The 13,908-nt window shown below is 41.7% G+C and overlaps 1 protein-coding gene across 1 annotated transcript in view; it reads left to right on the forward strand.

The window, feature by feature from the left end:
- Positions 1-3,742: 3,742 nt before the first annotated feature.
- The window catches only part of ptpn9a (protein tyrosine phosphatase non-receptor type 9a), a 46,787-nt gene continuing 36,621 nt past the window's right edge, over positions 3,743-13,908 (forward strand). Inside the window, exon 1 of the mRNA XM_014124057.3 lies at positions 3,743-4,261. Coding sequence (XP_013979532.1) covers positions 4,229-4,261 — 33 coding nt within the window. The 5' untranslated portion in view covers positions 3,743-4,228. The remainder of the gene's footprint in view (positions 4,262-13,908) is intronic.

Raw genomic sequence — 13,908 nt, forward strand, 5'->3', positions numbered from 1 at the left:
GGAGTAGAATCTACATGAAGTATACAAAACATTAGAAACACCTGCTCTTTCCATGACAGACTGACCGATATTAGAAAGGTGTTCCTAATGTTTGGTACACTCAGTGTATGTATGGTGTTATTTCATGGGGCACTGAATAGTACAGTGACAAATTAGTGTAATACTGCTAACGGCTTTCAGTGGTCAAGCTCTGTCAGCCCTAATGTCATCCATGCTCCAATTACATTACTGTGAAGGTAGACAGGCCAGAAGAGAGTTACACAGTCGGTTTTGTGACACCAAAGCAGTTATGCCAAATGTGCCTAGAACATCCCACAACTGGTGAGGTTTTAAGCATGTGATAGGGCCAGTGAACTTAGTCACATTGGAAAGTTATAGCCATAGATATGCAACATGTAGTAGTAATTGCATTACTTTAGATCTTATGATGGATTCCTGAAGCCAGTATGAAAGAGTAGAGGATACACTACTCTCAATTCAGAAATACCTGGCATTAGTCTCTGGCAATGCATGGAGTTGTGGTAAATGTGACACTAAACTATGAATTTTTTCATCAGTGCCCCCATTTTAGAAAACTGTCAGACGGTAGTCGTTGTGGTGTAAATGTGTGATTGTTCTCTAAAGACTTAGAGTGCAATGTGAATACAGTGTCACAATGGCATGAGAGACTATTTTATGAGTTAGAGGGGAAATTAGTTGAAGGGTTTTAAGCTTGAAGAATGCAGCAGACAGTCTCTTGTAATGCATTTTAAAACTGTACAGAAAATAACGTCGCTGACCTTGATAATCACCACAATATAACTTGCTAATACTCTTGTTTAAAAAAAAAAAGTTGAATAGCCCTTACTGTATACTGCTAACCTTGTTATATAAGCAACACATACAGTGCCGTCGGAAAGTACTCAGACCTTGACTTTTTCCACATTTTGTTACGTTACAGCCTTATTCTAAAATTGATTAAATTGCTAGGGTTGCACGAGATATCGGTAAGAATATTGGAATCTGACGATATTAGCTCAAAATGCCAACATCGGCATCTGCCCGATGTCTAGTTTAACACCGATGTGCAAAACCAATGTCAAAGCTGACGTTCATACCTATATAACGTAGGTAGATGACGTAATGACGGCATGAAAAATATAGCGCTACACATTCAAAGCATTACTAACCTAGCCCACAATTTCTGCTGTGTGGAAGAGTAAGAAAATTTCAGCGAGACAACTCAAAGGCGAAATACATTAACGCCAAGATAATGGAATTCATTGCCCTTGACAATCAACCGTTCTCTGTCGTGGAAGATGTTGGCTTTCGCCGACTGGTCGAGCACCTTGAGCTCCGGTACACACTACCAAGTAGGCGCCATTTTTCAGACGTTGCCCTACCGGAGTTACACAGTATTGTTGAAACTATCATCTATGAGCTACTTGCTATGGCTGTCACTGCTATTAGCTTCACGACTGACATTTGGACATCGCGTCAGCCCCATGAGCATGCTGAGTCTGACAGCACAGTGGTTCGACGAGGATTTCGTACTGAGGAAAGCCGTATTGCATGCTCAAGAATGTGCTGGTTCTCATACCGCTGATGCCATTTCAATGGCATTTGAGAACATGTTTGAAACATGAAAACACTCCTAGCTCTATTCGAACAACTAACTTGAGAAATAAGCTAATCAACTGCGTCTGCAGCAAACGTGATACCCTCTGTCATGGCATTGAAACGCCTGCTCAACAAAACTGCCAACAGACCGTGGGGTTAACTTAGAAAAGTACTCTACTAGAGACTGTGAACAAGCGATTCGTGGCATTCTCTCTGAGCCTCGCCACCATGCTCGATGCTAGGTACAAAGACCGCTACTTCGATGCAGACAAGAAACAGGGTTTTCGTGAAATGTTACAGACACAGCTGGACAAGATGGAAACGGACACAGTGACAGTGCGCACCGAGGAAGAGAGGCCACGGACAGACAGAGCTGAAACTTCACTGCTTGACATGTATGATGAAATCCTGGCTGAGAATGAAACAACTGAACAAAAGAACAACGAAACAGCACAGCAAGTAAGTGAAAGAAATAGGTGTTGATTATGTTTTACTGGTAATGAGGACATACGTAAATGACAACAAACTAACTTTTTGGTGTGTGTGTGTGTTTATCAACTATTTAACTGTACTAGAATGCTTAAAAGGCCGCTAAAATGTTAAATATCGGTTATCGGTATCAGATTTTTTGGCAAGGAAAATATTGGATATCTGTATTGGCCAAAAATGTCATATCTGTGCTTCCCTATTTGTTACTTGTAAATAATTGCTGTTCTGAAAGTGTCATTATGTTGTGTACTAATATCCTGGATGATATTCATTAGGTTTTTTGAGAATTGAGTGCGTATTGTGCTGCTATGTATTTAGACCTCAGTGACCCATGAAAAAAAAACATTGATAGATTCTACGGACCCTACTGAGTACTCCCAACCCCACTTGGAGGGCTATGGTCAGTCTGTCCTATCTGTCCTTCTTGTCTGCATTGAAGTAGCGGTCTTTGTGTGCTCCCTCTAATTCTCCTCTCTCTCTCTCTCTCTCTCTCTCTCTCTCTCTCTCCTCCTGGAGGACCTGAGCCCTAGGGCCATGCCTCAGGTCTACCTGGCCTGATGACTCCTGGCTGTCTCCGTCCCCATGTAACCGATGTGAAATGGCTAGTTAGTTAGCGGTGGTGCGCGCTAATAGCGTTTCAATAAGTGACGTCACTCACTCTGAGACTTGAAGTAGGGTTTCCCCTTGCATTGCAAGGGCCGAGGCTTTTGTGGCGCGATGGGTAACGATGCTTCGTGGGTGTCAGTTGTTGATGTGTGCAAGGGTCCCTGGTTCGAGCCCGGGTTGGGGCGAAGAGATGGACGGAACCTACACTGTTACACCCAGTCCACCTGGTCGTGCTGCTGATCCAGTTTCTGCTGTTTTGCCTGTGGCTATGGAACCCTGACCTGTTCACCGGACGTGCTACCTTGTCCCAGACCTGCTATTTTCGACCCTCTCGGTCTCCCTCTCTACTCTCTACTGCACCTGCTGTCTCGACCTCTGAATGCTCGGCTATGAAAAGCCAACTGACATTTACTCCTGAGGTGCTGACCTGTTGCACCCTCTACAACCATTATTTGACCCTGCTGGTCATCTATGAACGTTTGAACATCTTGAAGAACTTAATGGCCATGTACTCTTATAATCTCCATCTGGCACAGCCAGAAGAGGACTGGACACCCCTCAGAGCCTGCTTCATCTGTTTCTTTTTAGGTTCCTGCCTTTTCTAGGGAATTTTTCTTGACACCATGCTTCTACATCTGCATTGCTTGCTGTTTGGGGTTTTAAACTGGGTTTCTGTATAAGCACTTTGTGACATCTGCTGATGTAAAAAGGGTGTTATAAATACATTTGATTGTAAAATTCAATCAAATCAATCATCGGCATAAACAATATTTATGTTCACTATAACACCAATATTGTCAACATACCAGCCTGAACATAGTATTTTTCAATAGTGGTCTGTATATATATATATGAAACATACATACATACATACATACATACATACATACATACATACATACATACATACATACATACATACATACATTCCTTCTTAAATTCTGGTTACAAACACCAATCTTTTTAAAGAGTTATCTACCTCGCAATGTTTTGAAATGCAGGCTTTTATTTTGAAGGTTTCTCATTTCCATAGAAAGTGACGTCATTAGTGCTGCTGGCAGAATAGTCGTCCAGGCGACGTACGTAGAGAATAAAAGATTGAACACCATGCCTTTTGACTTTACTCTTGATTCTTAGCAAAGGTGGGGGACTTTACTGGCTGGACAAATGGGTCAGATTCGATCAATTGCGATTCGTCCCAGAGAAACGCCAAACTGTTGAGGACTATTTTCTTCAATACTCGAGAAGATTTGACACAACAGCGATTTTCGCTCATGCATGAGTATTTTGATGGAAGATTCCATATAATTTCTTATTCGACTCAAACAGGCCAGACAAAGAAAAACAGTATACATTTTCCATTTCTATATGAGGAACATTTCCGTTTTGTGAAATGCCAGTAACCTAGGCAAAACCGGTTGATGTACTGCCCGGTACGAGGATAGGACTGTCGTCGTTTACCTTTAGGAAAAGGAAAAAAAGGCCACCAAATTGAAGAATTAAGGTGTCAAAATCTCAAGAACGAGACTGAAGAATGGCAGCCAGTTTGTCAGCGGAGGAAGAACAGGTAATTTTGAAAATAATAAAAAAATATTGTGTGTGTGTCTAAAGTAGTTGCATTCCAGGTAGCCTACCATAGCCAGAATCCGACTTTCGTTAATTTCTTCTCTCTAGTCTGAATGGTGTGGTACAGTATGCAGTGGCGGTTCTAGACCATTTCAACTGGGGAGACCATTTCAACTGGGGGGGGGCGGCAAAGCTGGGGCCAGTTGTACTGTTAGAGGGGCCAGTTACATTAGACGTTATTGTTGTCATATCTTTATCTTCACTGCATTAGTAGGCAAAAGACCATGTTCATAATGCAGATTGCATGTGGTACGATACTGTTGTGTTCCGCCTAAAGCCGTCCCTCTAGAAAATGTTTGGGTTAAATTAGTGTTCCGAGTTGCCACTGTCTAATAACGGATGTAAAAAAAAAAAAAGAACGATAGCAAAAATGTGTTATGTAAAAATGATTTCATACTCCACATTTAGGGGGGGCACAAGGGGGTCCAAAATTGTTGTCACAGGGGCACTGCCCCCCACCCCAGAACCGCAAGTGACAGTATGTTAGCCCAATAATTTACTGTTAATACGAGCCTATCGTTACTGTAGCAGGCCATTGGATTCCATGAAAATACGACGCCACGCATTGGCGTGAGTAACCGGAAGTGTTGTCGAATCCAACGGTTTTCTTTAGCATTAGCTAGCCTAGAATGCATTGCTATAGACAATTGAAGTTTAATTAAAATCTAGCAGTATTTAATTGTTCTTTCTCAATGTGTAATTAGGAGTACAGCGCCCTCTCCCATCCCCGTATTCTGGTACGTTTAACGACCCATCTCCCGCCGACTCCGCGGTGTCCTGATCACGGCACCCTGCAGTTCAGACCTTAAAGGGAAAATGTAATTACAACGACCTTAATGTCTAACTCTTTAGGCTACCTACACCACTACTGCAAGTTACGCTCTTAAATGGTTAAATTGTTGCGACGCAGGCATCCCGATCACAAACATTGTATACATTTATGGCACAGGCCTTTACATTGTCGCATAGGTTGACGATGCTTCTAACATGAAAATTCAAAATATTACAATGGATTGTTTGTGGTTTATTATAGCTATTGAAAAACACAATGGTAGCTTGATTTCCGCGAATGTAGACAGTCAATGAAATGCTATAGCATTAGAAACGAATAGTCTAGCAGGTAGCCAAGTGGTTAGTGCATTGGTCCACTAACCGTAATGTTGCTAGTTCGAATCCCGGAGCTGACAAGGTAAAAATCTGTCGTTCTGCCCCTGAACAAGGCAGTTAACCCACTGTTCGTAGGCTGTCATTGTAAATAAGAATTTGTTCTTAACTGACTTGCCTTTTTAAATAAAGGTTAAATTAAATAAGGGCAAGAATCTCAAAAGCAATGATTTGTGCGCTCACTTTATATTTGCATTGATGCACTTAGCCCACACATCCCCCTTAACCCTTAACATGCCACACAACAATATGGCTAGTACAGGTCAATATATCCATGCCAAGCTGTTGCCTCTAAAAAAATTTTTTAAACCAGGCAGGGAACTGGTATTATATAATGATAGGCTATCTATTGCTTGAGTGGTATTGTCCATATGATTAACATTTATCCACAGCATAAAAAGGAGCTGGTTGACCTATTGTAGGTCTATTCATGCTATAAAGGCTGATGTTCCTTTTTTCCAGCCTGTTGGTAATGATGCTCTTTACACTTTCCAGGCCCTAATCCCATTTCCCAATCCCTGTGGCTCATCTGGCCGGCAGGCAGTAAGTCTTATCTGGGGACTTCATTTCCTCTGCGGTCCCAGCCATGGTGGAGGGCTGAACGCCTGTAGGCTGGGTTATTAGATCCTCAGCCTGGTTGTGTCCGGTTGTAACAGGGGGCCTCTGGGGGACTCTGCTAGTATGGTGGAACTTCACTTATAGGCAGCTGTTAAAAACATTTCCACTGGAGTGATGCTGCTGTTGTGGGGATACTTTGTGTGTGTGTTGGGGGAGGGGGCAGGCAGTCAGTCGGCTCCCAGGAAGCTTAACAGGAAGAAAGAGCGAGTGGGGGATAGAAAGAATGACGCACGAGACTTCCTGTTAGGATCGACTTGTGCCAAATGGGACTGAACGGAATAGGATGGCACTCTCCACATATGGCTAATGTCGAAGTGTCTCAGCAATAATCATGATCATGTTACATATGAATCACCTTTAACATTTCTAATATTAACTGCTCATACATTTTGCAACACTAAGGCCTGGCTGGTTTCTTTTAGATTCTGGCCTGTATATCCTAGTAGTGATGCACGGTATACCAACATTTCTGTAGTTCTTCAAAACGGTTTCTCGTGGCGTCTACTGATTTGAGAGGATCAAGTCTATCAGCAAAGCCAATCCTTTTATAGTGTGAGTACACCGTTCATGCCTCCTCTTGCCTGCCTGTGCCACTTACTCATTGCTAGCTGTTGCCTGCCATGAGGAACCACTGATCTCACTGGGAGTCTGTACTGTATCAGAAATTAACACACTTGAATAATGCAACATGGCATGTAGAAATGTTGAAACTGTTAATTACTGACTGTTCCCAAACAATCTCTAGTACAGGCTAGAACACTGCATACAATGGGAAGAAGATACCGATAGCTTTCCTTGCTAGCTTACAGCTGAAGCCAACATCAATTCACTACTCTTGTACCTTGTTTGTGTATGGAAAGATGTTTTTAAAGGGGAAGTTCACCCAAACACGTCTGGGCCCTTTATAACACTTGCCTGGCTGTTTGTCAGGTAAGTGTTAGACTGTTTTTAGGTCTTTTTTTGAGTATTTAGATTTGTATTTTTATATAAAAATGCAGAATTTTCTAAATGACCAAAAATGCATTTATGCCTTTTTTTTTTGTCACATGCTTCGTAAACAGGTGGAGAGTAACAGTGAAATGCTTACTCACAGGCAATGTTCCCTCTAAGCTTTGCGTGTGCAGTAGCCCCGAGACTGACATGCTGAAATATCAGCCTACCGAGAGAAGCAACAGATTGTACTTCAATCAACTTTCTAGAACAGTGGTCACCAACCTGTTGCTCACGATCAACTGGTTGATCTCCAATGCATTCCTAGTCGATCGTCAAACATTTCTGTAAAAAAAAAAAAAAAACAAAGCTTTGAGTTCCTTTTTTTAATTTTTATTATTCTCTCTGGATTTTGCGGAAGGCGCACCCGATTCAGCTGCCTTGCGCTCCAGGAAAGCAAACTGTTGCCATTTTGAACCATTTCATGTGTCTGAAGGTACAAACACTGCATTTCAGGTGGGCACAGAGAGCAAATCAAGTGCACTATAGGCCTACCACTGGCCAATCGGATGGCTCAGATGACCATGTCTGCGGTAACGTAACAGGCATAAAAGAAAGCTACAGCAAAGTTGATACTGTGAGATTTTTACAACCATGACTAGAGACTGTCAACGAATACAGCAAAGAGATGTTGTTTTTATGAGTGCGTTCAAGTTCTTACTCAGCGCTGTCAACACTGTTCAACCCTTTTTTAAAACATTTTTTATAAGCCATAAAATATGTTCTTCCTATTTCTAGTCAGCACTACAACAAGCACTGCAGCAGTAATGAGTCGGAAAGTGTTCAGACCCCTTTTTCTACAACTTTAATATTACATTTACATAAGTTTTCAGACCCTTTACTCAGTGCTTTGTTGATGCACCATTTGGCAGCGATCACAGCCTCGAGTCTTCTTGGGTATGACGCTACAAACTTGTCACACCTGTATTTGGGGAGTTTCTCCCATTCTTCTCTGCAGACCCTCAAGCTCTCAGGTTGGATGGGGAGCGTCACTGCGACGCTATTTTCAGGTCTCTCTAGAGACATCCAATTGGGCTCTGGCTGGGTCACTCAAGGACATTCAGAGACTTTTTTTAATTTATTTTTTTATAAATATTTATTTTATTTATTTGTAATAATGACAATTACAATACTGAATGAACACTTTTAACTTAATATAATACATTAATAAAATCTATTTAGTCTCAAATAAATAATGAAACATGTTCAATTTGGTTTAAATAATGCAAAAACAAGGTGTTGGCGAAGAAAGTAAAAGTGCAATATGTGCCATGTTAAAAAATGTTTTTTTTAAAGCTAACGTTTAAGTTCCTTGCTGAGAACGTATGAAAGCTGGTGGTTCCTTTTAACATGAGTCTTCAATATTCCCAGGTAGGAAGTTTTAGGTTGTAGTTATGACTATTTCTCTCTATACCATTTTGTATTTCATATCTTTGACTATTGGATGTTCTAATAGGTACTTTAGTATTGCCAGCCTAATCTCGGGAGTTGATAGGCTTGACGTCATAAACGGCGCAATGCTTGAAGCACAGCGAAGAGCTGCTGGCAAATGCAGGAAAGTGCTGTTTGAATGAATGCTTACGGGCCTGCTGCTGCCTACCACCGCTCAGTCAGACTGCTCTATCAAATCATAGACTTGTAATATATAACACACAGAAATACAAGCCTTAGATATGGTCAAATCCGGAAATGATCATTACGAAAACGAAACGTTTATTCTTTGAGTGAAATACGGAACTGTTACTTATTTTATCGAACGGGTGGCATCCCTAAGTCTAAATATTGCTGTTACATTGCACAACCTTCAATGTTATGTCATAATTATGTACAGTTCTGACAAATTAATTACGGTCTTTGTTAGGAAGAAATAGTCTTCACACAGTTCGCAACGAGCCAGGCGGCCCAAACTGCTGCATATACACTGACTCTGCTTGCACAGAACGCAAGAGAAGGGACATAATTTCCCTAGTTAATATTGCCTGCTGACATGAATTTCTTAAATATGCAGGTTTAAAAATATATACTTGTGTATTGATCTTAATAAAGGCATTGTTTATGGTTAGGTACACATTGCTTTTTTTTTTCCGCCAACGCGCTTGTTAAATCACCCGTTTGGCGAAGTAGGCTGTGATTCAATGATAAATTAACAGGCACCGCATCGATTATATGCAACGCAGGACAAGCGAGAACTACACATGGTTGACGATATTACTAGTTTAACTAGTGATTATGGTAAAATTTATTTTTTTATGAGGTTTAATGCTAGCTAGCACCTTACCTTGGCTCCTTGCTGCACTCGCATAACAGGTAGTCAGCCTGCCACGCAGTCTCCTCGTGGAGTGCAATGTAAGCGCCCATAATCGGTGTCCAAAAATGCCGATTACCGATTGTTATGAAAACTTGAAATCGGCCATTCCGATTAATCGGTCGACCTCTCGTCTTCACTGACATTTTCGTCCTCTCCCTGACCGAGTCTGTAATACCTACATGTTTCAAGCAGACCACCATAGTCCCTGTGCCCAAGAAAGGGAATGACTACTGCCCCGTAGCACTCACGTCGGTGGCCATGAAGTGCTTTGAAAGACTGGTCATGGCTCACATCAACACCATCATCCCGGAGACCCTAGATCCACCCTAATTCACATACCTCCCAACAGATCCACAGATGATGCAATCTTAATTGAACTCCACACTGCCCTTTCCTACCTGGACAAAAGGAACGCCTATGTGAGAACAAAATTAACAGAAATTTGCATCCCTAATACCCTTGATGTTTTCCACATTAAGTTTTTATTGATTCCATTTTTTTTTTTTAAACTTGAATTTTTCTTTTTCGCTGGCCTACAGACTACCCCTAAATGTCAAAGTGAAATATTTAAAAATGAAAAGCTGAAATGTCTTGACTGAAGTATTCAACCCCTTTTGTTATGGCAAGCCTCCATAAGTTAAGGTGTTTAAAATGTGCTTGAGTGAGTTCATAAGTTGCATGGAATCACTGTTTTCAATAATGGTGTTTAACATGATTTTTGAATGACTACCTCATCTCTGTACCCCACACTGTAAGGTAACTCGGTCAAGCAGTGAAAAAAACGGACATTTAATGTCTCTTTTGAGCATGGTGACATTAATTAATTGAAACAGTTTAATGCTTGTGATAGGAGAAAACAACTGAGGATGGATCAACATTGTAGTTACTCCAAAATATCAGCCTAAATGACGGAATCCAAATATTTCAAAACATGCATCCTGTTTGCAATAAGGAACTAAAGTAAAAAGGCCAAACATTTAGCAAGGATATTTAACTTTATGTCCTGAATACAAAGCGTTATGTTTGGGGCAAATCCAATACAACCCATTACTGAGTACCACTCTCCATAATTTTAATCATAGTGGTGGCTGCATCATGTTATGGGAATGCTTGTAATTTCTAAGGACTGGAGTTTTTCAGGATAAAAATGTGATGGAGCTAAGCACAGGAAAAACCCTAGAGAAATGTGTTTGTCTGCTTTGCAACAGACACTGGGAGACAAATTCACCTTTCAGTAGGAAAATTACTTAAAACACTAGGGCAACTCTACACTGGAGTTGCTTACCAAGAAGACAGTTAAATATACTTGAAAATCTAGCACAAGACCTGAAATGGTTGTCAAGCAATGATCAACAACCAATTTGACAAAGCTTGAATAATGGGCAAATGTGAAGCAATCCAGGTGTGGAAATCTCTGAAAGACTCACAGCTGTAATCGCTGCCAAAAGTGGTTCTACCACACTACCAGGTCAATGACCTCCTCCCTATAGGCTGACTCATTTGTCAGCGATCAGGCCTACCGCCATCGTGTCATCCGCGAACTTAATGATTGTGGTGTAGTGCGCGGCCACGCAGTTGGGATTGAACAGGGCGTACAGGAGGAGACTAAAGACATACCTCTTAGGGCCCCTGTGTTGAGGGTCAGCGTTGCAGATAGGGCCTAAAATTATTTTAAATTGTCCACCGGCCACTGTGCCAACCAGTCAAAGTATTTTTGTTAGCTATAATTACACCAACAAAACGGAAAAACAGATGCACATGCTTTTGTAATGTTTCTAAAACAAATGTATAACTAGTAAGAATTTGTGTAATTTTTTATTTTTTGTATTTTTTGTGACCCGAGTCTTTTAACCAAAATGTCACAGATGAGACAAATGTTCACCTGCCCCTTTAAGGGCATGGGGTTACCGTGGTAACGCAACTCCAGTTATGTTTGTGCCTGTGAGATTGAGTGTCTGACTAGTAGCGGTGTCAGCATTGCCTTTTCCCTAGTGGTTGCAACTCGCATTGTTTTATTCAAAAGCTAGGTTGTTTTTCAATGTAAATGGCCAAGAAACACAAGGATAAAGTCTCACTTCAGTAGACTTTTTTGTTTTCAAGTAAATTAGACCAACTTTTATGCCTGTTTCTAAAAATGTATTTTCAAATAATTTCTTTACATGCAGTGTTGCAGCACGAGGTGGGATAGGCTGTAGGATTTGTAGTTGTTTGACTTTGTGATCAATTACTAGGTATTAAAAACAAAACGCATGAAATGCTTTGAAAACAGCTACTGAAGATCTTGTTTTGCTATAAATGTGATCATACTTGACTATTTATATTCACAAATGCGAGTGAAATGTTTGCGCTGTGGAGCCCTGACCAACTGCCAACGTGGCTGGTGAAATAGTCATCTTACCCGCCAATGCCAAAATCTACCTGTAGGTGGAGGGTGTTTAATTTTAGGCCCTTGGAGGTGTTAAGTTGCAGGGTCCTGAGCTTAGTGATGAGCTTGGAGGGCACCATGGTGTTTGACTACAGCTCAGCGTTAATGGACAGCATTCTCTCATAGGTGTTCCTCTTGTCCAGATGGGAGAGGGCAGTGTGGCGTGCAATAGAGTTTGTCATCTGTTGGTGCTGTATGTGAATTGGAGTGGGTCTGGGAAGATGGTGTTGATGTGAGCAATGACCAGCCTTTCAAAGCATTTCATAGCTATAGATGTGAGTGCTACGGGGTGATAGTCCCTGTGTCCATGAACAACAAGGTAACTTATGGTGGTCTGCTTCAAACATGGAGATATTAGACTGGGTCAGGGAGAGGTTGAAAATGTCATTGAAGACACTTGCTAGCTGGTCAGCGCATGCTCTGAATGCGTATCCTGGTAAGCCGTCTGGCCCCGCGGCCTTGTGAATGTTTACCTGTTTAAAAGGTCTTGCTCACATCGGCTACGGAGTGTGAGATCACAGTTGTCTGGAACAGCTGGTGCTCTCATGCATGGTTCAGTGTTGCTTGCCTTCAAAGCAAGCATAGAAGGCATTTAGCTCATCTGGTAGATTCGCGTCACTTGGCAGCCTGTGGCTGGGTTTCCCTTTGTAATCCGTGGTAGTTTGCAAGCCCTACCACATCTGACGAGCGTCTGAGCCAGCATAATCAGATTCGATCTTAGTCCTGTATTGACACTTTGCCTGTTTCATGGCTCATCGGAGGTCGTAACGGTATTTTTACAAGTGTCCCGCTCCTTGAAGGTGTAAGCTCAGTGCGGATGTTGCTTTTAATCCATGGCTTCTGGTTGGGATGTACAGTCACTGTGGGGATGTCGTCGATGCACTTATTCATGAAGCTGGTGACTCCTCAATGTTATCAGATGAATCCCAGCAGGATTCAAGAGGATAAAGTTACCGTCAGATTTGCCAAAGGGAGGGCGTGGGACAGCCTTTCATGTATTTGTGTGTGGAGTAAAGGTGATCTGGACTTGTTTCCTCTAGTTGCACAGGTGACATGCTGGTAAAACAGATTTTAGTTTCTGTGTTAAAATCACCGGCCACGAGAAGCGCTGCATCTGGATCTCCATTTTGTTTGCTTACGGCCCTATACAGCTCATTGAGTGCGTTCTTAGTGCCAGCATCGGTTTGTGGTGGTAAATGGAGAACTATGAAAAAAATAAAGTAAACTCTCCGTAAATAATAGGTATTCTAACTCAGGTGAGCAAAAACTCAAAACTCCCTTAACATTAGAGGTTGCGCACCAGATGTTAAAAGAGATGCCGGAACTTCTACAAACATGGAGCATTGGTGCACTGTGGGAGGCAACCTATCTGTCTAGAGACTAATCAGACGATGTTGGCCTTTTACGGATAGCGGACGATGATTCCACCCAATAACGATATTCAATAAATTTGATCAAAAAAGGATATCTCCTGCTTATCTGAACACATGCGGCCATTCTCATGCTGTGTCATTGTCACAATGTAAGAAATCAGCATTTTGAAGCGCATTTATTTTTGGATGGCAATTTTCATGCTGTAAAACAGTAGATGTGCAGATGTACCACTATCACACGGTTTTGTTCCCCCGCCCCCAAAAATCGGAATCTGTATCGGACCCCAAAAAACTTATCGGTCAGGCTCTAATATGAACTCGGTCACTGGTGGTTCGAATAGCTTTCAGACTTGTGAAATGGCTAGTCTCTCATGTCCACTCACTTGATATTGAGCTCCTCTGGCCCTTGTTACAGCATATAGCCAGTCACCCCTCTCCATGTGAACCAAGGAACTCACTGATGAATATGATCCTAACTACTACTGTCAAGTTTCTGAGCTTTCATTTGTCGTTATCTTAGCCTTTTAAGGAGACGCAACAGACTCTGGGCAGAGTGTATGGGAAGGCTCTGACCTGTTCCTAGAGCAAGCAGTCATTTTTTCTTTTCTGCAGATCGAGCGAGATCAGTAAGAAAATGACTCAGTGAGGATGGACACTTTGCTTTTATTGCAGCATGTGTAACCCAGCAGAACCACTATTTGAGGAACAAC

This window comes from Salmo salar, chromosome 10 (assembly GCF_965601325.2).
Source record: "Salmo salar chromosome 10, fSalSal1, whole genome shotgun sequence".
NCBI classification, from domain to species: domain Eukaryota; kingdom Metazoa; phylum Chordata; class Actinopteri; order Salmoniformes; family Salmonidae; genus Salmo; species Salmo salar.